The 22,236-nt window shown below is 49.3% G+C and overlaps 1 protein-coding gene across 4 annotated transcripts in view; it reads right to left on the minus strand.

The window, feature by feature from the left end:
- Sdcbp2 (syndecan binding protein 2) overlaps positions 1 to 18,111 on the minus strand; it is a 28,352-nt gene extending 10,241 nt beyond the window's left edge. The window contains exons 1-2 of one of the 4 annotated variants that reach the window (XM_047541907.1): positions 8,668 to 8,731; positions 6,128 to 6,205 (exon numbers count right to left, since the gene is read on the minus strand). In XM_047541907.1, coding sequence (XP_047397863.1) covers positions 6,128 to 6,198 — 71 coding nt within the window. In that variant the 5' untranslated portion in view covers positions 6,199 to 6,205; positions 8,668 to 8,731. Of the gene's footprint in view, positions 1 to 5,255; positions 5,281 to 6,127; positions 6,206 to 8,667; positions 8,753 to 18,086 lie in introns of those variants that run through there. The other 3 variants (XM_047541910.1, XM_047541908.1, XM_047541909.1) reach the window with 3 other exon arrangements.
- Positions 18,112 to 22,236: the final 4,125 nt, after the last annotated feature.

Here is a 22,236-nt window from a genome sequence, read left to right on the forward strand (position 1 = left end):
GGTGACCAGGGTGAGGATGCAGCTCCCCCTCCTGTGGGGAGGCTTAGACATCGAGCTTCTGCCACTCAGCACTCTCAGATAAGAGAAAATCATCAGCGGGAGTAATTATCCCTGTTTTAGAAATGGGGGGACTGGCTGGGCACGGTGGTCCATGCCTGTAACCCCAGCAATTTGGGAGGCTGAGGAAAATGGCAAATTTGAGGCCAGCCTCAGCAATTTAGCAAGACTCTCAGCAACTTGGCAAAACCTGATTCAAAATAAAAAATTAAAAAGGTCTGGGGATGTAGAGAGGTAAAAGATCAGGGATGTAAAGCACCCCTGAGTTCAATGCCCAGGAGGAGGAGGAGAAGAAAGAAATGGGGGATCTGGGTTTTGAGCCAGTCTGTGTGGCTCCCATGCTCATGGTCTCCACTCAAAATATTCCATTCAACCATGTTCGACTAACTCTGGCTTAGACCCCAGGCCCAGGGACCACCCAGGACATGCTATGGGGGAAGGGCAGAATCATGAACCACAGTCCCCTGCCGCGGCAAAGGTCAGATCACTCGAGACCTAAATGCAACCCTGCAGGCAGGTATAGAGGACCTGGTGCCCACCAGGCCTGGGGGAGGGGAAGGCGCAGAATCATCTCAAACCACCAATGGGAAAGGTGCAGGCACGCCAAGTCCCTCCACACACCTCTGGATGTTTGAGCTCCACTGTATACCACTGATTTCCAGACTCCCCGGCAACTTCTGATCTTAGCTAAAATGAAGTAAGATCCTAGAAATTTCATAAAAACATACACACAGGGTCTGGGGGAGTAGCTTAGTAGTAGAGCACTTGCTTAGCCTTTGTGAGGCCCTGGGTTCCATCCCGGGCACCACACACACACACACACACACACACACACACACAGGGGCAGAATTTAATCACTGGACAGAGCTCGCTCCACAGAGACTGGGGTGGTGGCCACTGAGAACACTCACTAACATCTTCTGATTGTCCCAGGGGAGACTCGGTAGAGCCCCTAAGCCCGGTGCCCAGAGAAACTGGAAGGAATCGCAGCCTCTCGGGAAAGGCTTTGCTCCTTCCTGGACAGAATCGGGGAAGGAGCCTTCGTCTTTCTCGCTTCTTCCCCTTTACCCACTAACCCCTGGCTCTGGCACGCCTCAACCTCCACTCCAGCTGGATGACCTGCCCCACCCCTGATTACCCTCAATTCCTGCCTAAAGTCCTCTCTGGCAGAAAGGTCACTGTCCCTGTCACCCTGGGCCCTGCCCTTCAGGACAGGCCAACCTCCCACCCTGAACTTTTCAACTGTCCTCAGTCTGTTTTCCCAGCTGGACGGCAGGTGATCAGGGTCAAGGCATGTCCCGTTTGCTGACGTGTGACAGGTGCATGTGATAAAGGAACGCCTGGTGGCACAGGGGACTGAGTGGGCTGTGCTGGGGCGATGGCTGCAGCCCACCCCCCAGACCAGCTCCTCTGAGCACCTCCCCGAGTGACCCGCAGGCACCGAGGACATCCTCACGCATCACTGTCCCTTCTCACGGTGCACCTGCTGCCCTGCCCCACGTCATCCTTGACCCCCACACCATCCCTTCTGGTTGTTATCAAATCCCCGCCCCCACATGTCCTGTTGTGCAGACGTCCTTCATCTCTGTGCCTCCCCAGGGCCACGACATCCTCCAAATGTGTCTTCCCGGCCCCTCCTGAGGCTCGCAGACGGCAGACACCAGGGTCTTCTAGCACGAGGCCAGGATGCTGTGTCTCCGCTTGATGTCCCTCTGCGGTGCCCTCTGTCCTCAGAATCTACCCCACATCTCCTAAAACGAACTACGGGGACTTCCTGATTCCTCCAGAGAAGGGAGCTGGTGTCCCACGAGCCAGCTGTAAATAGGCTGTATGAACCTTGCAGAGTATGTGACGTTCAGATGCAAAACTCAAGACACAGCATTTAAAATCTGAATTTCTTGCGGCTCCTAAAAACAAACAAACAAACGAAACCCAGGAAGCTTCGCCCCTCCTGGGCTGCATCAGAGTGGCTACATTCGAGAAGCCTGTGTGCACAGCACCTCACCTCCGGCTCCTTTTCCTGCCCAGTGTCCCCCCAGCACCTTCTTCCAGCTCCAGTCTTGAGAGCTACTTTCAGACACTTGAATGAATGTCACTGTCTCTTGTCTCCAGGGCTTTGCTTGTGTCATTCCCTCTATCTGAAACTACCCCTGCAGCCCCCCACCTTGCCTGGCCGGATCCTACTGATTTTCAAGTCCAAGACCAAGGGACCTTCTCTCAGGAAGCCTGCCTTGATTCCTGCTCCCCGTTGCCATCGCCCAGGTCCTGACTCCTGTTGGTTAGTCACTGTTCCTGCAGTCGCCTCTACACTTGTCCAACTGCCTCATTACACTGGGAGTCCCAAGAGGCAGTGACTGGCCTTCTCACTCACTGCCAAACCCTGGCCCCTAGCATGGAGGTTAATGCAATGGTATTGCCAAAGCTAGGAGCCAACTTCCTCACCGAGGCTCCTAAAGCACAAGAAGCAAAATCAAGAATCAATAAATGGCATGGCATCAAAGTAAAAAGCTTCTTCCCAGCAAAGGAAACAATCAAGAACGTGAAGAGATAGCCTACAAAAAGGGAGCACCTCAGCTAGAGCATTAATCTCCAGGATATATTAAGAACTCAAAAAACTTAACACCTCACCCTCAAATAGCCAATCAACAAATGGGCAAATGAACTGAACAGACACTTCACAGGAGAAGAAATGCAAAGGGTCAACAAATATATGAAAAAATGTTCAACATCTCTAGCAATTAGAGGAAGGCAAATTCCATCTCACTCCAGTCAGAATGGCAATTATCAAGAATACAATTAACAATAAATGTTGGTGAGGATGTGGGGAAAAAGGTACACTCATTCATTGCTGGTGGGACTGCAAATTGGTGCAACCACTTTGGAAAGCAGTATGAAGATTCCTCAGAAAACTTAGAATGGAACCACCATTTGACCCAGTTATCCCACTCCTCAGCATCTACCCAAAGGACTTAAAATCAGCATATTGTAGTGACACAGCCACATCGCTGTTTATAGCAGCTCAATTCACAATAGCTAAACTATGGAACCAACCCAGGTGCCCTGTAATAGATGAATGGATAAAGAAAATGTGGCATAATATACACAATGGAATGCTACTCAGTCATAAAGAAGAATGAAATTATGACATTTGCTGGTAAATGGATGGAACTGGAGACTATCAGTCTAAGTGAAATAAGCCAGTCCCCAAAACCAAAGGCTAAATGTTCTCTCTGATATGCGGATGCTGACTCACAATAAGTGGGGGGGGCGGAAGGAATAGAAGTTAATTGGATTAGACAAAGGGGAATGAAGGAACTAGAGGGGGGATGGGAATGGGAAAGACAGTAGAATGAATCGGACACAACTTTCCTATGCTGATATATGAATGCACAATTCATGAAACTCCGTATCATGTACAACCACAAGAATGGGAAGTTATACTCCATGTATGTATGATATGTCAAAATACACTCTACTGTCGTGTATTATCTAAAAAGAACAAATTAAAAAGTACTTGTAAGAAATAATAATATTGCCAGAGACGATGCTTTGTGCCTGGGCTTTCACTTTCCTCCTTGAAAAGCAAAGCTGTTATCCGAAGAACACCCACCTTCCTAGGTTGAACCAAGGGCCAGAGGTCCAAATGCGCTCGGTCTGCCTCTCACCGTCTTGTGATCGTGCATGGAAGACAGATACCAACCTAACATGCACCCTACTTTTTCCAACGCTGAAGCAGGGGAACAGTTACATTTTTGGCAGCTGCCCTCGGGCAGGGCAGAAGGTCAGAGATCCTTTTGCTGCCAGACTGAGACCCTTTCACCACCGCCTCATTCTCTGAGCCTAGACCTTGAGCCAGGCTGGGGGAGAGGGTGTCCGGAAGCAGGTATTTCCCTGCTTTGTGGCAGTTTACCAGGTAGTGGGGAATGGTTCCCTGCCAGCGAAGATGCTCTGAGTCTCACTTGATCATCCAGCAATTCACTCAAAACTCTGCGGTATCTGCTGTGTGCCTGGCACCCGGGACCTGTTTTAATCGTGCTGGTCCTTCTGCCTGGTGCATCACTGTGAATGTTCCTTTGTGGCTCTATTCAAGTGCTACTTCTTTGATCGGTTTTTCCAGGCCATGTGACCCCCTCCTATCTGATGACTGGGTCTTGTATATTCAGCTCTGACCTGTACTGAATCTACTGTCAAGTACTTATCATATCATTAATGCCTGGGTATTTTCTTGCATTGGACTCCACAGGGCACCGGCTGTGTCCATTTCAACACACTATCCCTCTCCCCTAGAAGACAGTGCCCAGGACATGTATGCTGGCGAAACTTGTTATTTGATTGAATAAATCAGTGGTTTTTCCAAGAACAAATTGGAAATTTATGTGGGCAATTTTTGGTTATGACAAGACTGGAGGTATTCAACTAGCATTTACGAGGCAGGGGACAAGGATATGGAGCTCTTGTAATGGACAGGGCAGTTCACACGTTGTCTTTGAAACGTCTTTCCTGCCAAACTTTCATATAAGAAAAAAAATTTGTTTATAATCTGTTCTGTATACAAATATGAAGAAAATATTCCTGGTTTTAGCACTGTATGATCCAGAAATGCATATATCAGCTAAACTGAAGGAAGTTAGACTTTGTTTTCTTCACCATTTTGGAAAATCTCGGTGAACCCTGCTCACCACAGGTGAGTCACCACAACAGCCCGCCCACGCCTGCTGCATTTATAGCTGTCACAGTGACTCCACGCTTGTATATCCTAAGCCTTCGACTCAAGATGTCAAATACAAACTGTTACAAAGTTCAGCTGAATACTGCCTCCTATTAAATCTGAACTTGTAAGGTACAAGCATGATGGACGTAATCCATCTGAACTTCCGCAGAGAGAAATGCATCACTGTCATTTCCCTTCCTCCTCCGTACAGGCCAGGCAGCCTGTTGATTTTTCTTTTTCTTTCTTCATGCTACCATCGCCGAGCATGAAGCCTCAGGACGAACGTGCCCCTTCCCTCGCCTCAATATCCCGCTCTGGGTAATGGGCGCAACCAGGCACAAACCCCACGGGTTGAGGCACAGCAGAGAGGTGCCTCCACGCCCAGCCTCAGCCGGCCCACCGGCCACACCTTCCAACCACAGCCAGGCCCGCCCGCTCCGCCCCGCCGCTCCCGCTCCGCCCCGCCGCTCCCGCCAGGACTGCTTACGGCGCCTGCGCAGAGCCTCCCTTGGGCCGCGCAGCGGTGTCTAGGGCGCATGCGTCGCGCCCACCGCGGCCGGAGCGGCGGAGTGCGGCTCCCAGGGCGCCCCGCGGCTGCGGAGCGGAGCGTGGCCCCTCGCCGCGTGGGTGGCTGGCCAGGTGGGTTACTAGTCACGGCTCAGGCTTTGGACAGGCGCCGGTGGCTGGCGGCACCCACAGAGAGAGATGGAGTAAAGCAGCCGAGCAAGCGACGGAAGGTCGGGCGCCGCGTCCCCTCGTTGTTGGACCGGGGGCCGCGTGTGTGTCGAAGAGCCTTGGAGCGCCTGGGTGCCCCGCGCCGCGGGTGGCTGGGCAGTGGGTGGGTTGAGCACCCCTTCCTGCCTGGGACACCCTGTACTAGCGCAGCCTGGGGCGGAGGGGACAGAGCCCTCACGCGGGCTCTGCGCTGCTTGTTGCTGGTACTGAAAAGGAAGTCTCCTCCTCCCCTCGGTTTCAGAAGTCCCTCGAAGACCCAGAGCATTTCCCACGCAGGGTAACGTCACCCTTTCGCCCCGGGTCTGGCTTGGGCCAGCCCCTTGGCCCTGTGCCCCCCACCTCACGCAGATTCACCCCAGGCACCACCAGGGATGGAAGGATCGAGCTCCTGCTGCCCAGGGAAGGGGACTAGGGCTTTACTGGGCAGATCACTTAACAAGGAGAAAGCGGACTCACTGCCTTTTACAAGGGACTCCGCCAGTTGAGTCTGTAGACTAAAGAAAAAAGACTAGGGAAACCAGGAAAGCCACCTGAAGGAAGACCCTAGAAAGTGACAGCCAGTGGGAGTGTAGTGTATAGATAGTACCGGCCTGAGAGTCCAGCTGCCTTCGGGATAGTTACTACCTTCTGACGGTTGTCTTCCTGCAGTTTTCCCCAGCTGTGCCATCCCTCCAGTGCAGCCCCACCAAATCCATCCGTGGTCTGAAAATCAAAGTTTTCCTCCGATCTTCCTTTCCCTCCTTTTGAAACCATACCCAGCCCTTTATATCAGGGTGAATCTCAATCTTCAGCCTGGCATTCAAATTTCCATAACCTGAATCCTGATAATGTTCCACCTTACATCTGTGCTCATTTGCCTTGCATTTTAATTCATCCCCAACTGTGCTGGTCCTAAAACAACCTGATAGCTGTGCCTCAATGCTATTATAGCTGCTGTGCCCTCTGTCTTGAATGACATTCACAACTTCTCCCTCCTCCTCATTCATCTGGTGAACTCTTTAATTCTAAACCTTTTCTCAAGCCTGCTGCCCAAGAGATCAGCAAACCTCTATACCACAGAATCTCATATCACCTTTATGTTGTTCATTCCACAAGTGTAAAGATGTATTAATGGGTGTATTAAAGCACCAATTATGAGCAAGACCTTTTGCATTTCCTGGATTGTGATTCCACTGTACTGTGTTTGCTTATCATCCTCACTGGTCAGGGAATGTCACTCATTTAAGAATCCCTAGTGCTGAGCACAGTGCCTGTCATATAACAGGCATCCAATTACTGCTTCTTAAAGGAGTTGAAAAGCAGAGAGAGAAAAGCCTGAAAACTTACATGTTCAGTCTACCCATTCCCACAGCCTAGAGAAGGAGAAGCAAACAACCCTGATAGGTAAACTAAAAGGTAGTGACTTCTGCAATCTCAGTGGAAGAATTGGCTCAGTTCTTTGTTAATGGTTTCCTGCAAATAATTGGTTCCCCTGGAAGGAACAGAATACATCTAACTCTTGTCTCCCCGAGGAAGTTTCCTCTCCTTAAGTACTTTCCAGATTCCCATCCCTGAGCTTCTGTACTTCTTGATGATGTTATAAGCAGTAACACCCACAGCAGTCAGGTCCTGGGAGATCAGCAGGGCTGAAAAAGGGGTCTTCAGCCCCCGGATTTGAACTTAGAGTGAGAACACTTTGTTCCAGAGAGCTAAAGCTCAGGGACTCCCACATGTTCCTGTGGACAACTCATCCTTTAGAAGACAGTGTGCAGGAGGGAAGCGTGGGGTAGTGTGGTGGAGGAATAGCTTCTGGAAGGCCAAATTAGCCCAGGGATCTGGTGAGTCGGAAAGGAAGAGGCTGTTGCTAGGCCACAGTCCTCTGCTCCCACCCCCTCTTCTCAGGGCTGTATTGCCTGCTGGGGAAAAGCTGTGGACTTCAAGAAATACAGACCTTCCCAAAGGAGAATGCCAAAGGGAGTCAGGGCAGGAGCAAGGACTTGGAGGGAGGCCGGCTGGGCTCAGACTGCCTGCCTGCCTCTGGCTTGTGAGAGCAGAGCATGGCTAAGACCCTGTGGGATGTCATTTCTTTTGTAATTTGGGTAATAGTCCTTGCACCACAGAGTTGTCTGGGGATTAGATTTTTTTAAAAGAGGTATTTGGAAAACATTTAACTTGGTAACTAATACATAATAAAGGCATTGAATAATAGTATTTCATTCAACACAGGAAATTACTGAGTGCCTACTAAGTGCAGATACTATTCTAGATGCCAGCAGCACAGCAGTGAAAGGGCAGTCGCTTTGTTGCGAGGAGCTGGATAAGAAAGCTCCATGACTTTGTAGGCTGTCTTAGGTGGTGGGAAGCGCTAGGGAGAAGAAGATGAAAGATGGAGAGGAGAATGTCAGGGGGTCCAGAAAAGCCTCGCTTAGGGATGGGGGTTGTGTGAGGAAAGGCCTAAAGGGGTGGGTGGGGACGAGCATTCCAGGGTGAGGGCACAGCTGTTGCGTGGGCCCTGAGGTGGGGTGCCTGCTGTGTTCAGAGACATCTGACCACCGGGACTGAAGTCAGCTGTTAGAGGGGAAGCAGTGGAGGTGTTCCTGGCCGGGGCGCAGTATGTCACAGAGCCAGCACAGCCAGCACACAGTGGGCCCATTCTAAGCCCCGTCCTGAGACTCGTTCCCATTCTCATTCTCTTGTCCCAGCCAGGCTGTTTCCAGCCTCCAGATGAGGACTCCGGTTTTAGAGTGGTGAAGGCTCTGGCTTTCCCAGCAGGTTTTCCTTGCTGGAGCAGGAGGTGGTTTGTAGAAAGAGCTTCAGGAAAAAGCAACAGAGACCCGGGCGCTCTGTGCTTTGTGGACACAGCCTCTGGCTTCGGCTGGGCCAGGGGCTCCCTCTGAGGACCACAGGTGTGGGTTCCACTCCTGGAGAGCTGCAGAGCCAGTGCCGTGGCTCACCTTTCTGGGAGCCCTTCACAGTGTTAAGGGAAGAAGCTGCAGCAGCAGCTAAGCCCTCGAACCTGGCCTGCTGGAGTCCAAGAAGAGACCCCAATTCATATGTCACTTGCAGCGTGAAGCAGTGTGGAAGAAAACTGCCTGGGAGGTCCCAGAAGGAAGGGACAGAGGAGGCGACGGTCTGAGAGCAGGTGTCACTCATCCCTCTCCCAATCAGCACAGCCCCGCTCTTACCTGCAGACAGGTGCTGCTGTGTGTCCCCCAGCCACGGCTCAGTCTGTCTCACTTCCTGGAAGGTAGTGGCCCTTGTCCCAGCTGGGTTCCTGCTCTAGGAAGGGTAGTGCCCGCCCCTTGTTCACCTGACTCACCTTGGACTGGGCGGGGCCCAGGTCAGTGGTGGTTGGGTAAACAAGGCGGGTAGCCTCAGTCTGGATTTGGAGGTGGGGTTAGGGCACACACAGCTGACTTGTGTCAACACACAGAGCTGTTGAGTTGGGCGTGGGCCAAGGCTTTCTGCCCTTTTCCTGAGGAAGTGTTTGCTACTGGTGGTGGCAATGGCAGAAGACTGGAGGGCAGTTTATGGGTCCCCTGAGTCTTAAAAAGTGCCCATCCCTTGTGATCCAGCATTTCTTCTAGAAATTGTTATGGTGAGGTCTCAGGGCCCATCCTCAAATTTTTTCTAATAGGAAAAGTCTAGAAATTCCAAATGCTAATCACTGTGGTCTGATTGAATAAATCATCAAATTATTAAAAGTCATTTAAGGAAGAAACTATTAGGAAATGTTCCTGACACAGTGGGATAAGGAAAAATTAGTATTGTGGTTTTGCTTTTTGTGTTTTGAAAAGTGTATGTGACCGTCTGGAAGGACAGGCACTCAAATGCTGACTGGATGTGGGGCAGGGGTGAGCGGCACACCCCCACACGCTGGGGATGGAACCCAGGGTCTCACATAGGCTGGGCATGTACTCCGCCACTGGGCTGCATCTCCAGCCCGTTAAATTTTCAGTTTGTACTTTTGTGTGTCCTCCAAGGTGGTAATGTGGTTTTGTGATTTTTTTATGTTACTTTTTGCTCTGCTTACGTGTTGTAAGGCAGCACCCCAAACTAAGTTTAACTGTTTTAAAAAGGAATTTCAACTGGTTGTCTCCTGGAAGGGGTGCTAAGGAGCTGTGTGTTGGGGTGGGAAGGGCTTTTCTATCATACCTTTTTTGGTGCCTTTTAAATTTAAAAAAATGTAAATGTATTATCTCAGCAAATAATCATATGAAAGTCAAGTTAAACAGGAGGCAGAATTTAGTTTAGATTCCTGTGGGTTTGGTTAGATAAGGGTGCTTGGCACACCTGGTGCCTAGGGAAGGATGGGGACCCGGGTGTTGGGAATTCCCATGAGGAGTGACGCAGGGCACCCACTCGGGGTGGGGTGAGTATCGAGGCTGCTTGCCAGGCCACGCAGGCCCACGTCACAGTCCCCATGGCATGCTGGGCAGAATCACAGCAGATCTAGAGTTTAACTCCAGGGAGGGACAGTGACTACCTGTGGAGAGCCTTCAGCCAGGAGTGCCACCAGGGAAGTGATGTCCCCATCCCAGGGGTCTCTCCCACCTCTTCCTCCAGGGCAGACAGTCCTGTTCCATTCTTTGAGAATTCTCATCCTGTATTGTTCACTTTGACCTAAGGCTACCAGTTAGACCCTACATTCCTTGTGGGCAGGGCCTGATTATTATATATACAATGCCTATTCTTTTCAAAATAAAAACGGGAATCTGGGCTCTGACCAGGATCTATTTCTGCTTTGTTGTCTGTTTGCATCAGCACTCTTGGTAAGTCTAAAACACGGGTGGCCAACATGCACATACTCCCTGACAGTGGCCATGACAGATCTGAAATCTCAGCCCCATAACCCTTCCTGCAGACCCTGGGAGCTGTTCCGAATCCTCTCCTCATAATGCTGCAGGCATTTGCTGTCACCAGGAGTTGGCCCGTGAGGTTCCCTATGGTGGCAGGGGCTTGTCTGTGGGCTTATTATCCCAAGGGCCTGGCACCGTGCCTAGCATGGTACATTCGCAATAGTTACTGAGTGGATGAATGCTCTTCCCAGCAAAGATGATTAGTTAAAACTTCAGTGTCTTGGCCTTATTTAAAGAAGGATCGGGCCAGGGCATCAGATGTGAGTCCAGAGCTGTGACGCTACACAGTTACTAAACCTCTCTGAGCTATGGTTTCCATATCTACTTGCTCTACAGGCTGTCCTAATGATTAAATTAATTAGTCATGTAATAAAATGCCTAGGACACAGCTGGCATTCAGTATGTCTTAAATTCCTACTTCCTTATGACAGCAAACACCAGTCTTCTGGTGTAGACAAGGCCTGTTACCAGATATTGGGGTTCATTTATTAAGAAAGTGGGAAGCATGATATTGGGTAGTCAACACAAGGTATGATGGGGGGCCTGGCCAACTGATCCTGCTTCTGTGCCTGCTGGTCCTTCCCAGGCAGCAGCCAGAGGCCATCTGCCTGGAAGGGAGCATGGAAGAGCCCTGGATGGGAGTCTGCTCTCGACTCCCTGTTCAACTCCTCTGCAGGCCTCAGTGCTCCTGCCTGTCAAAGGGGAATCAAGATGGGCAGATTCCTGGCGCAGTCTGGATGGCTCTGGCACAGGCCTCTGCTAGAGCCTGCTGCGGGCGGGGCCTGCTCTCTGGGCCACATTTGTTCAGGGAACAGTTTGGGTGGATTATCTCAGGATTCCCCCAGGTGAGCTATCCAAAGTCCCACAGTAACACCCACGCCCCTGCTGGCCCCCGGACACCACAGGTGACCATTGTGGACATTTGACAAAATGTGCTTCCTACCATTTCCCAGCTCCATCTTGCCTTGCGGTCTGGAGGTCCATGCTAGTCCGAGTGGCTAGGTCTTCCTGCAGCCACTAAGATCCTGAGCTCTATGGCTCCTAACACTGGAGTCCCCACACACATGTCCACCAAGGACTGGCAAGAGTCCCCACATCTTATCCAGGCCCAGGGTAATGGAACAACCATCATCTCGGAGGCTGTTGGTAGCATGGCAGATGGAAAGAGGGCTCCATCTGGCAATTAAATACTTCAGCCTGAAGTGACAAATGTCACTTCTACACCATTGACCAGGTGACCCCATCCAATCACAAACGAGCAGGGGTGTGCCACCCCCACCACACGCACAGAAGGTGACATTGAAGATGACCCCAGGTCTTGTTCCTGGACATCATCCAGGTGGAGGTCTGACTACCTGTGCAGCGTGTGGCTGCTGCAGAAGAGAAGGGAAGAGCTGGCTTTTCTTGGCCTGGGCTGTGGTACCTGAGGGTCCTCCCAGGCTGCTGAGGTCTGAATGTCAGTGTCCCCTCGGAATTCCTGATAGCCTGAAGAGAGGGAGCTTTGAGGAGGTGTTTGAGGGTGGGGCCCTTGTTTATAAGGCCCAGGGACTTTGCCTTCTATCCTGTGAGAATGCACAAGGCCCCGCCACCTGTGCAGCAAGGAGCTCCTTGATTGTGCATTTCCAACCTCCATTACTGCGAGCAGTGCATTTCTGTGGTTTGTAAGTTGCCCAGTCTAGGTATGTTGTTACATCAGCCCAAAGAGACTAAGGAGCACAATCCCAGCTGGGAGCCGCCGTTTCCACTTGGGAACAATCAGGCAGTATTTCCCACCCTGCAGGATTTCGGCAAAGATGTCTACAGTACAGGAGAAACAGCCGGGCGCTGCGTCTTTTCACTCCCAACAGCCTCTGCAAGGTGCTGTTTTTCAGAGGAAAGCCCTTTGCCCTCCTGAGCCCTGTGCTGAATTTAGTGGGCACGTTTGAGAAGAGGAACTTGGCAGAGGGGTCGGAAAAGGCAGTCAAGTTGGAGGGGACTTACTGTAAGATCGTGTGCTCTAGCATAGGTTCCCAGGGTTTCTTTGGGGTGACTTAATTTGAAAGAGTTTTGGGAGGAACTGACAAAGGCAGGGACCTCCAAGACTTCAATGACTGCCCCCATGCAAACAGAAGATTGGGGGTTCTGGTGGAGTTCACAAGATAGGGGAATGAAAAGCGAATTATACTGCCCTCCATGGAAAGCCCCTCACTGCCTCCCCAAGGGAAGGCAAGCACGGGGTGAGGCGCTAAAGCTGCTGACTTGCTCTGAGCTGAGCCCCAGCTCCTCACACCTTCGGCAGCCCTCTTGTTGACAGGGGTGGGGTTTGCGGAACACTGCATGCTGCCTGTGTCACCTACGGCATGTCAAAAGTGACCAGACCAGTGGACACCCAGGTCCTCTGCTTCCCTGGGGCTGGGGCAGGTAGCAGACACAGCAGAAGCCAAGCCGCAGCTCCTCTTCACAAAGCCTCAGCAGTCCACCCAGCCCGTGGCCACAGTCCCTTCTCTGAAGAGAGAAGCGGGGCGAGGGCCACTGCGGAAGTTTCCAGTGACCAGGAGCCATCTCCTTCATCTAGGTGAGCGTACTGATTTACAGATTAGACAGACAGCCAGAGAGCAGTCACAACTTCCCAGAGTAACCCCAGCCTGTCCTGGCACAGCAAGGGCAAGAAGCCACGAATGCCCTCCTGCTGACTTCACGGGAGGGAAACGGGCCCCAGGCCGGCAGGGGCCTTGCTGGAGATCAGAGAATTCCACAGCAGAGCAGGATTCAAGGACTCCAAATCCTGGTCTCTTCCAGCTGCCTGCCCGGGAAGGTTGCCCAGGCCTTTCACCCACTTGTTGCCTTGTGTTGGGGGAAACTTGGGGCTCCCACAGGGAGCGACAGCATTATCTGAGAAATCTACTAGACACTAGGGCTGAGCTGTCCCCTGCCCCCTGGCTGGAAGCGCAGTTTTAAAGCCAGCCCTGATGGAGACTTAGTACCAGGACAGACGTGCCGTAAGATTGCGAGCGTGCCCGTGTTGGTCATCTCACTTAACCCCAGAAGGCTGTCAGCTGGGCCCCTCCGTTCTGTTTTTCAGAGAGGAAAGCAGGTGATCAGGACTCAGTCTTGGGACTGCAGTCCAGCGCACGCCGCCCTGAGGCCAGGCGGATGCAGGCAGTCAAGCAGGCTGGGGTTTGGGGGGCGGGCTGGGGCACTTTCCCAGAGGCCTCAGGAGCCACACCACACAGGAAGGCCCGAACAATGGGCCGGCAGTGGCAGGAGGCTGGGGCCCTGAGCCTGGGGTGGGGCGGTGGGGAAACCAGGTTCCTGCGCAGATTAACAGTAAAATGAGCTGCCAACATTTCTGAGAATTTGTACGCCTGGGCCCGTGTTAAGTGTTGTAGACGGGTTATGACAGATACCCTATTATTGCCATTTTACAGAGGAAATGGACACATGGGCAGTTTAAAGTAGAATGGTCAAGGTAAACGGTGAATGTGGAACATGCACCCAGGCATCTGGCTCCAAAGTCTATTCTCTTAACTACATTAAATTGTATATATTTATTTGCAAGGTAATTAACATGTAATATTAACATATAATAATTGGGGGTTCAGAAAGGTGACTTCCGGATCACCTACCTGGTAGCTCAAATAACTCCAGAGTGGGAAAGAGTTCTTATTAGACCACCTGCCAGGGCAGGAAGAGCCCACAGAGAGTATATAAAATATGAATATATTTGTCACAGTTTACATCTAGAATGCCTACCTACAAGCTCATGTATTAAAGGCTGGGTTGCCAGCTCTTGGGAGGCTGCAGTATCTCTAGGAGGTAGAGCACAATGGAGGGTCATTTCAGTGTGCCCTTGAAGGGGACACTGGGAATGCCCCATGCCCCTCCCCCCCCTTTTTCCCCTCCCTCCCTCCCTTCCTTCCTTTCCTCCTTTTCTTCCTGGCCACTGAGGTGAGCAGCTCTACTCCACTAAGCCTCCTCACTATGAGGTTCTGCCTCCCCATAGGCCCAAACAGATGGGACCAAGCAACCATGGACTGAAACCTCTGAAACTGTGAACCAAAATGTATCTTTTCTCCTTATAAGTTGATTAGTCTCAGGCATTTTGTCACAATGACAGAAAGCTAATACAGAAAACTGGTACCAAGAAGTGGGCTCATTGCTGTGACTATAACTGGGGATGTGGTTCTGAAGCCTTTGGAATTAGTTTGCAGAAGTTGGGAGAAACAGGCTAGAGAAAGCCTAGAACACTGTTAAGCAGAACTTAATGGACAATTCTGGTGGGAGCTCAGAAAAACAGAACACTGAGTGTAGATGATCAAGGCCAGATTCATGGGTTTTCAGATAGAAATGAGGCCTCTTCTAGGAATTAGAATAAAGGTCAGTCTTGTTGCATTCTAGCAAAGAACATATTTGCATTTAGTCCATGCCCTGAGACTCTGTGTAAGACTGAGTTGATGGTGTGGCTGCTGAAGAGATTTGTGTTAATAAAAAGAAGCCAAGTGCTGGGTGTGGTGGCACGTGCCTGTAATCCCAGCAACTCAGGAGGCTGAGATGGGAGGATCACAAGTTTGAAGTCAGCCTCAGTAACTTAGTGAGAACCTGTGTTGAAATTAAAAAATAAAAAAGGCCTGTGAATGTAGCCCTCTTGAGTTCAATCCTCAGCACCAAAAGAAAAAAAAAAAAAGAAAAAAGAAAAAAGGAGAACAAGAACAAAGAAGAACAAGAAGAAGAGAAGAGGGAGAGGAGAAGGAGAGAAAAAGAGAGAAGGAAAAGGAGGAGACAGAGAAGAAGCCACCAGTACTTTGTACCAGATGACTTGAGGGTATCTCAGGAAGACAGCCAGGGACCACCATGCTGGGACAGAGGCTGGGACAATGAAATAAATCCCTGGGTGCAATCAACTATTATCCTCTGTAGCATGGGATTTGCTTTCCTACCCTATACTCTTTTCAACTGTCCTGTCACAAGACTGATAAAAACCACGGGAGCAGAATGTTTGCAATGAAATAGTTGTCTGGAGAAAAATCTAAATTAACTTCACTTATTTTTAGTCAAATTAAAAATCACCTCTGACATGTGGGTTATGATGATCATGGTTACTTCTCAGGGACTGGACGACCACTTTTCCTATAAACACCAACTCTTCACCTGGTCTTGCTGATGTCTGACTGGTGGCTGGAATAGGATCTGTCTTCATATAGTGTCTGTCCCTTTGCCACCTTAACTTTTAAGTCAGATTTTACTCAGCCCTGTGTGTAGACGTGCTGATTTCCGGTTGGAACTAGTGTGTTTTCTTCTACCCTGCCCTAGTGCTATTTCAGCAGCTATAGCAGCCCAAGCACCCGAAGTCCTTTAGCCCTATAGAAAGGCTCAACTTGAGGCACGAGGCCAGGATGTTTGCACAGGATGATGGTGTTGACTACGGGAATTACAGGTTGTCCGTGACCGCCAGGTGGTCCAAGTCTCATGCAAGGAGAAATCTTTTGCAACTGTGCCCCAGGCCAGTGGAAACTACCAGACCGCCGTAGCAGATCAGTAGAAGCTTGCATGTCCCTTCGGGAGCATCCTGGTTGCTTGTTGATCAGTGCTGTCTCCCTTCAGCTGAAGCCCCGCTTAAAGACTCACCTGCGTATTTATGCTCATTTGACTCAATTTCATTTCTACCATCACCAAATCAAATTTCCCATCTCCAGTATCAGAAGACTCCACTGATTGCAGGTTTCAAGACTAAGGTTTGAGAAGGGAGCCAGAGTGCCCTGCGTGTGCAGGCCCCTCCCAGAGCCCCCTTTGGGGCCGACGTGGCAAGCTGGGAGCACTGCATGGAGAAGGAAGAGCCCCAGGTTCCGTGTTCTAGTTTGATTTCTGCTGTGGCCCTGCTGGCGTTCTCTCTCTGCAGCCTCCAGTTTCCCATCCCCACCATACCACCGACCCCCAGGGGCTCTTACTGCTCTGACAGGTGGTCCAACAAGGGTGCTGTCCTTTGGGGTCACCTGAGCTGCCATGGGGGTGATCCAGACATCTCCTTTCTAAAGCCCCAACTATTATTATTATATATTCTCATAATTATTTTGAAAGATACCTATTTGGTGTCACCCAGCACCCATCTCCCCTTTTTATATAGTGTTCCCAAGTTTCCTCTGGGGAAGGCTCTCCTTCTCTGCTTCTGACTCTGAGGAGGAGGGACGAGGTTTGCAAAGCCCTGCATTCCACTCCATTCCCAGACCTGGGAAGACGTGAGGGGTCATGTGACTTGCTTCCAGCCAGTGGGGTCAGGTTTAGGACTGCCCAACTGTGGAGAAGTCTGGAATCTTCCAGCCTGAGAGGCTCTGAGGCTGGGGTGTGGGCGGCCATCCTGCCTCCCTCAGAATGGAGCCAGGCAGAGCAGGCAGGGCTGGGGGAGAGACAGCTCCCACCTGGTGCCACCTACACCCCCATCCCACTGAGGCCGAAGAGCCACTCAAAAAGTGCCTTGTCACCCAAACAGTTTGAATGGGTTTTTGTTGCTCACAGAATACTGTTTTGTTGAATTTTCTTGATTCTGACACCATTAATTATAAGTTGATTTTTTAAAAATCTATTTAATATATTTCTTATTAAAAAAAAATCAGATGTGCCCTTAAGAAACAATCGAAAAGATGACACATGCCTGTAATCCCAGCGGCTAGGGAGGCTGAGGCAGGAGGATCCTAAGTTCAAGGCCAGCCTCAACACCTTAGCAAGGCCCTAAGCAACTTAGTGAGACTCTGTATCAAAATAAAAAATAGGGGCTGGAGTTGTGGCTGGATGACAGAGCCATTGCCTAGCATGTGTGTGGTGCTGGGTTCAGTTTGATTCTTCTCACTGCATATAAATATATAAGTAAAATAAAGGTCCACTGACAACCAAAAAGTATTTTAAAAATAAAATAAAATAAAATAAAAACGTTGTGGATGTGGCTCAGTAGTTAAGTGCCCATGGGTTCAATCCCTTGTACTAAAAGAAAACAAAAAACTGAAAATAGGTATTTTTGTTTATAAAATTGCATAGCACTATTGTCTTTGGGAATAATGACTAGAGTTCTTCACATCTAAAGTGTGATATTTTTTGGCAGTTTTTACTTCTTCCAGCTGTATTGCCTGGGGTGGTGACTATCAATCTTCCCTATATTCAACAATATTTATTTTCCTGTGGTTTCGTTTTATTAATCATCTTAAGCCCCCTACGGGGCTCAATCACAGCACTCAAACAATTGGACAGTAGACAATGACGACACCTAACTCACCTTCCACCTGCTGGCTGACGTGTTCCTGGAACATCCTCATTCCAGAAATGTCAGGAAAGTGCTGGTGGGAAGACTATGTGTCAGAACTAGCTATGAACAAAGTCATCACTTCCTAGGGGACAGTCACTGAGCCAAGCAGAACAGAGATGTGACCTTAGAATGTCACTCCTCTGTTTCTCAATTGCCACATCTATAAATGAGAATAATAGTAGTGTCATCAGTAACTTCTTCAATGCTACTCGTGGGTTTAAAACTCTGGGGAAAAGCCAGGAACCATGGCACACACCTGTACTCTCAGCTCACCGGGGGGCTGAGGCAGGAGGACTCCAAGTCCAAGGCCAGCCTGACCGGCCTGGGCAGTCAGAGCCCCGTCACCTGACGGCTACGTGGTCCTCGTACTTCAGCGCCTCTCCTCGTGGACATTCACCCCAGGACCTGGTGGACTTGAGAAGCCCTCCCTGGCCCCCGACACCCACAGGCCTCGTGGCAGGGTCTCAATACTCACTTGGCATTCAGATGTGGACACTTAGTCAGGGAGACCTCGGGTCTGGATCCTCCTCTTACCAATTCTTAGCTGTGTAATGTCAGTTCACTCTCCCTCCTTACTGAGCCTTGGTTTCCTTACCTGTAAAATGGGTGAGGAAAGGCCCCGTAGAATGCCCGCCTCTGACCCAGCTGCTTGGATCACTCTCCCACCCGCCCTTGCTCTGCATGGTGGGATTCTTTTCGTTAATAATCATGAAGGAAAATAAACAATAGTAATGGCCAGAAAAGAAATGCAAACAGTGAAAATTTTCTTTTACTGGATTCCACATATTTTGTCAACCAAAAAAATTAAGTGAACACATTTATTTATATTATTTGAAGTAATGAATTAATACTTTTTAAAAAAGATATAGGAGTTTTTAATGGTTTCTGAAATTTTCCTCGGGTTCTTTTGCGGACACCCAACCATTCTCTTACCAGACAATGCTGACCTGTTCATCAGCACAAAGAGGTTAGTCGTGCCAGTTCTAGAACTTTGTGTAAATGAAATCACACAGTACGTGCTCTTCTGTGTCTGTCTTCTTACATTTGGCATGTTGTGAGGTTATCTATGCTGTGTGTATAAATAGTTAATATTTTTAGCTGGATGTGCGAGCACACACCTTTAACCCCAATGGCTCAGGAGGCTGAGGCAGGAGGATGGAGAGTTCAAAGCCAGCCTCAGCCACTAAGTGAGGCCATAATCAACTTGCAAGACCCTGTCTCAAAATTAAAAATTAAAAAAGGAACTGGGGGTGTATCTCAGTGGTAGAGCACTTGCCTAGTATGTGTGAGGCCCTGAGTTCAATCCTCAGCACCGTTAGCAAATAAATAAATAAATAAAGGTATTGTCTGTCTACAACTAAACACAATTTTTTTTTTTTGCAGTGCTGGGGATCGAACCCAGGGCGTTGTGCTTACAAGGCAAGCACTCTACCAACTGAGCTATCTCCCCAGCCCCACAATTTTTAATTTAAAAAAAAAACCCTACTTGCCTGGGTAGTGCAAGTACCTTATGACAGATTGCTAAAATTCCTCCCTCCCGTCTCTTAGAACACTGCTGTCGTTCATTTCACTGATGCACGTGGTATGATCGCTGCATTCTCTCTTGCTATTATTACTTTGAATAAAGGGTTATTTATAGGATCCGGTAGATACACAAAGGAGAAAGATTTTACTTCCTTTCATTTCTTTCTTTGTCTGATGCTCTTCCTTCTTGTGGATGGAATTTCTGACCCACACCGTTTTCCCTCTCTCTGAAGTAGCTTTCTTAACATTTCCCACAAGACAGGTCCACTGGCGCACAGATTCCTTCAGTTTTTGTTTGGCTACAAAAGTCCTTATTTCTCTCCCACTTTTCTCTTCCTTTTCTTCCCCCTCCCCCCTCCCTCCCTTTTGTACTGGGGGTTAAGCCCAGAGCCTGGCATGTGCCAGACAGTGAACTTGCCATCCTCCTTCCTTGGCCTTCGGAGGAGCTGAGATTACAGGCCTGGGCCACTGTGTCCTGCACAGACCCCTCCTTTTTAAGGGATTTTTTTTTTTAATTTTTGAGAGCAGGGCCAGTGCTGGGGATTGAACCCAGGGCCTCATGCGCGGTGGGCAAGTGCTCTTCCTATAAACCACACCCCAACCCTGTTCTGGTCTTTTCCTTATTTTTTTCCTTTGCATTGTTTGGAAAGCTTCATGGGCGTATCTTCAGGTGGGCTTGCTGAGGCCGTCCACCGAGGGTCTTCATTTCTGTCGCCGAGCCTTTGCTCTCTTGCACTTACTTCTGTTTGGTACTTCCTAGGGCGTCCCTCTGCGTTTATATTACCCATCATTCTTTGCGTGTTGCCCACTTTTCCCATCTTGTTGTATTAGTCATAGGTATTCTAAATTCTGTCTCCGAGTGCCCAAATCTCTGACTTATCTGATGATTTGGATGCGTGTTTGTCTCTTCAGATAGATTTTTATTGTTGTTGTCAATGGGTCTTTATTTATTTATATGTGGTGCTGAGAATCGAACCCAGTGCCACGTGTACCAGGCAAGTGCTCTACCACCGAGCCACAGCTCCAGCCCCAAAGAATGCGTATTCTTTTTTTTTTTTTTTCCAGTGCTGGGGTTTGAACGCAGGGCCTTGTACTTGACAGGCAAGCACACTACCAATGGAGCTATCTCCCTCCCCTCTTCAGGTACTTCTGCCTTGCCTTTTAGCATTCCCTATAATTCGCTGCTGTTTTTGAAAGTGAGATGTGTTGGACGGTAGGCTGGGAGGTAAGTAGATCTAGAAGGTGATGCTCCTTCGTTGGGCCAGCAGTCTGCCCGTGTCTGCTGTCGCTCTGGACGTAGACCATCCTCTCTGTAGTCTTCCTCGGGTGCTCTTGATTTGGTCTCCTATTATGCTTCCAGTGGCTTCTGCCCCTGAGATTCACACTGAAGCTGGTCCCCAGTGCAGCGGCGTTGAGAGGGGTGGCTTTTGGAAGGTGACTGAGCCATGGAGGCTTGGCCCTCAATGAGGTGACATGTCTGTTAGGAAAGGACTCTCCGAGGGAGCTTGTCCGTTTTGCCCTCTACCTTCGCCATAAGCACACAGCATCCCTCCTCTGGAGGACGCAGCATCCAGGGAGCCTCTTAAAGCAGAGATTGAGCTCCAATGACGGCACATCCCTGGAACCTGATCTTGGACTTCTCAGCCTCTGTTTCTGTTCTTTCTGCAGTACCCAGGCTGTGGTGTTCTGCCACATCAACCAAATGTTGTCTTTGGTTCCCTAGAATCTCCTTAAGAGGAGTCTCAGTGAGCTAGGGTGTGGCTCAGTGTTCTGCACTTGCCTAGCATGTGTGAGGCCCCGAGTGAACCCTAGCAGCACGGAAAAAACAGACAACGCTTAAGTGGAATCCAAGCCTGGAAGTTCTGGTGCCTGCAACCCAACAGGAGCCCTGTCGATGAGGTGGCAAGGTGTCAAGGAGAGGAAGCCTACATCCCGGTGATTTGGTCTTACACTTGTGATGGGCCTGCACTCTCGGGCTATGACCTTCACAAGTGCTTCTCGGTTCCTGCCCACCCTTAGGTGAGGTTCAAAGGCTGGAGGAGACTGGAGCTGAAGAAGGCTCCAGTGAAGTCTTCATCACTGCTGGCTAGGCCATTTTTGTTGAGAATATGCTGGGCTTATTTCAAAATGGTTACTTTCCTCTTCCCCTGACACATGTGGGGAGAATTTTCCCTGATATTTTATTCTCACTGTGAGAATCTGGTGGGGATCCTGAAGGTAAGACTGACAAAGCTTGGGGGCTCCTCTTAGACTGGGCACATAGAAATGTTTAAATTGCAAGTTAGTTCATGGTAGTCGGGCACACTAACACACTCATGAAATCCCAGCTACTTGGGAGGCTGAGGCAGGAGGATAACAAGTTGGAGGCCAATCTTGGCAACTTAGTGAGATTCTGTCTCAAGTTAAAATAAAAAAGGCAGGTGGGTTGGTGGGTAGCTCTGTCATAGACACTTCACCAGCAGGTGCAAGGCCTTGGATTCAATCCCTAGTACTGTTAAAAACAAACAAACAACAAAAAAACAGTGCTTCGTCCTAACCTCTTCATATACTTCAACCAAAACAACGTATTACAACAGATTGAATGCAGAAGTAGATGTGAGGATTCACTTGTCTTCTATGAAGCCAGCATTAAGGAGATTTTTAAAAGTGTAAAGTAATGCTACTCTTCTAACATTTTGTGAGAAAATATATTTCTGGAAAGTATACCTATTAAGGAAATAATAAAAAAAATTTACAAACTAAAAGTCACATGTTTTCAGATTAAAATTAATTTTCAGATGCTCAACATTCTTTTTGCTAAAAGAAAAATAGGAGGAGCAGTAAGAGATTAAAAAGAAAAAAGAACAGCCATGCAAGGCCCCATGATGAAATTTCTTCATGCCATAGATAAGTAGCAGATCCTGAAAGATCACAGAGAGAAGGAAGAAAGAGCATACGTGATTTAACAGAAGCCACAGCGGCATCTCCCTTTCAGCAATGACACTGGCAGCTGAAGACAGTGGAGCAATACCTTCATTTTTTGGGACAATAATTACCTGTCTACAACAGTTCCACCCAAACGATCAGTCGTGACGTTTTTAGAAATCCTGTGGTAGAATGTT

The sequence above is a fragment of the Sciurus carolinensis genome, chromosome 2 (assembly GCF_902686445.1).
Source record: "Sciurus carolinensis chromosome 2, mSciCar1.2, whole genome shotgun sequence".
Taxonomy (NCBI): Eukaryota; Metazoa; Chordata; class Mammalia; order Rodentia; family Sciuridae; genus Sciurus; species Sciurus carolinensis.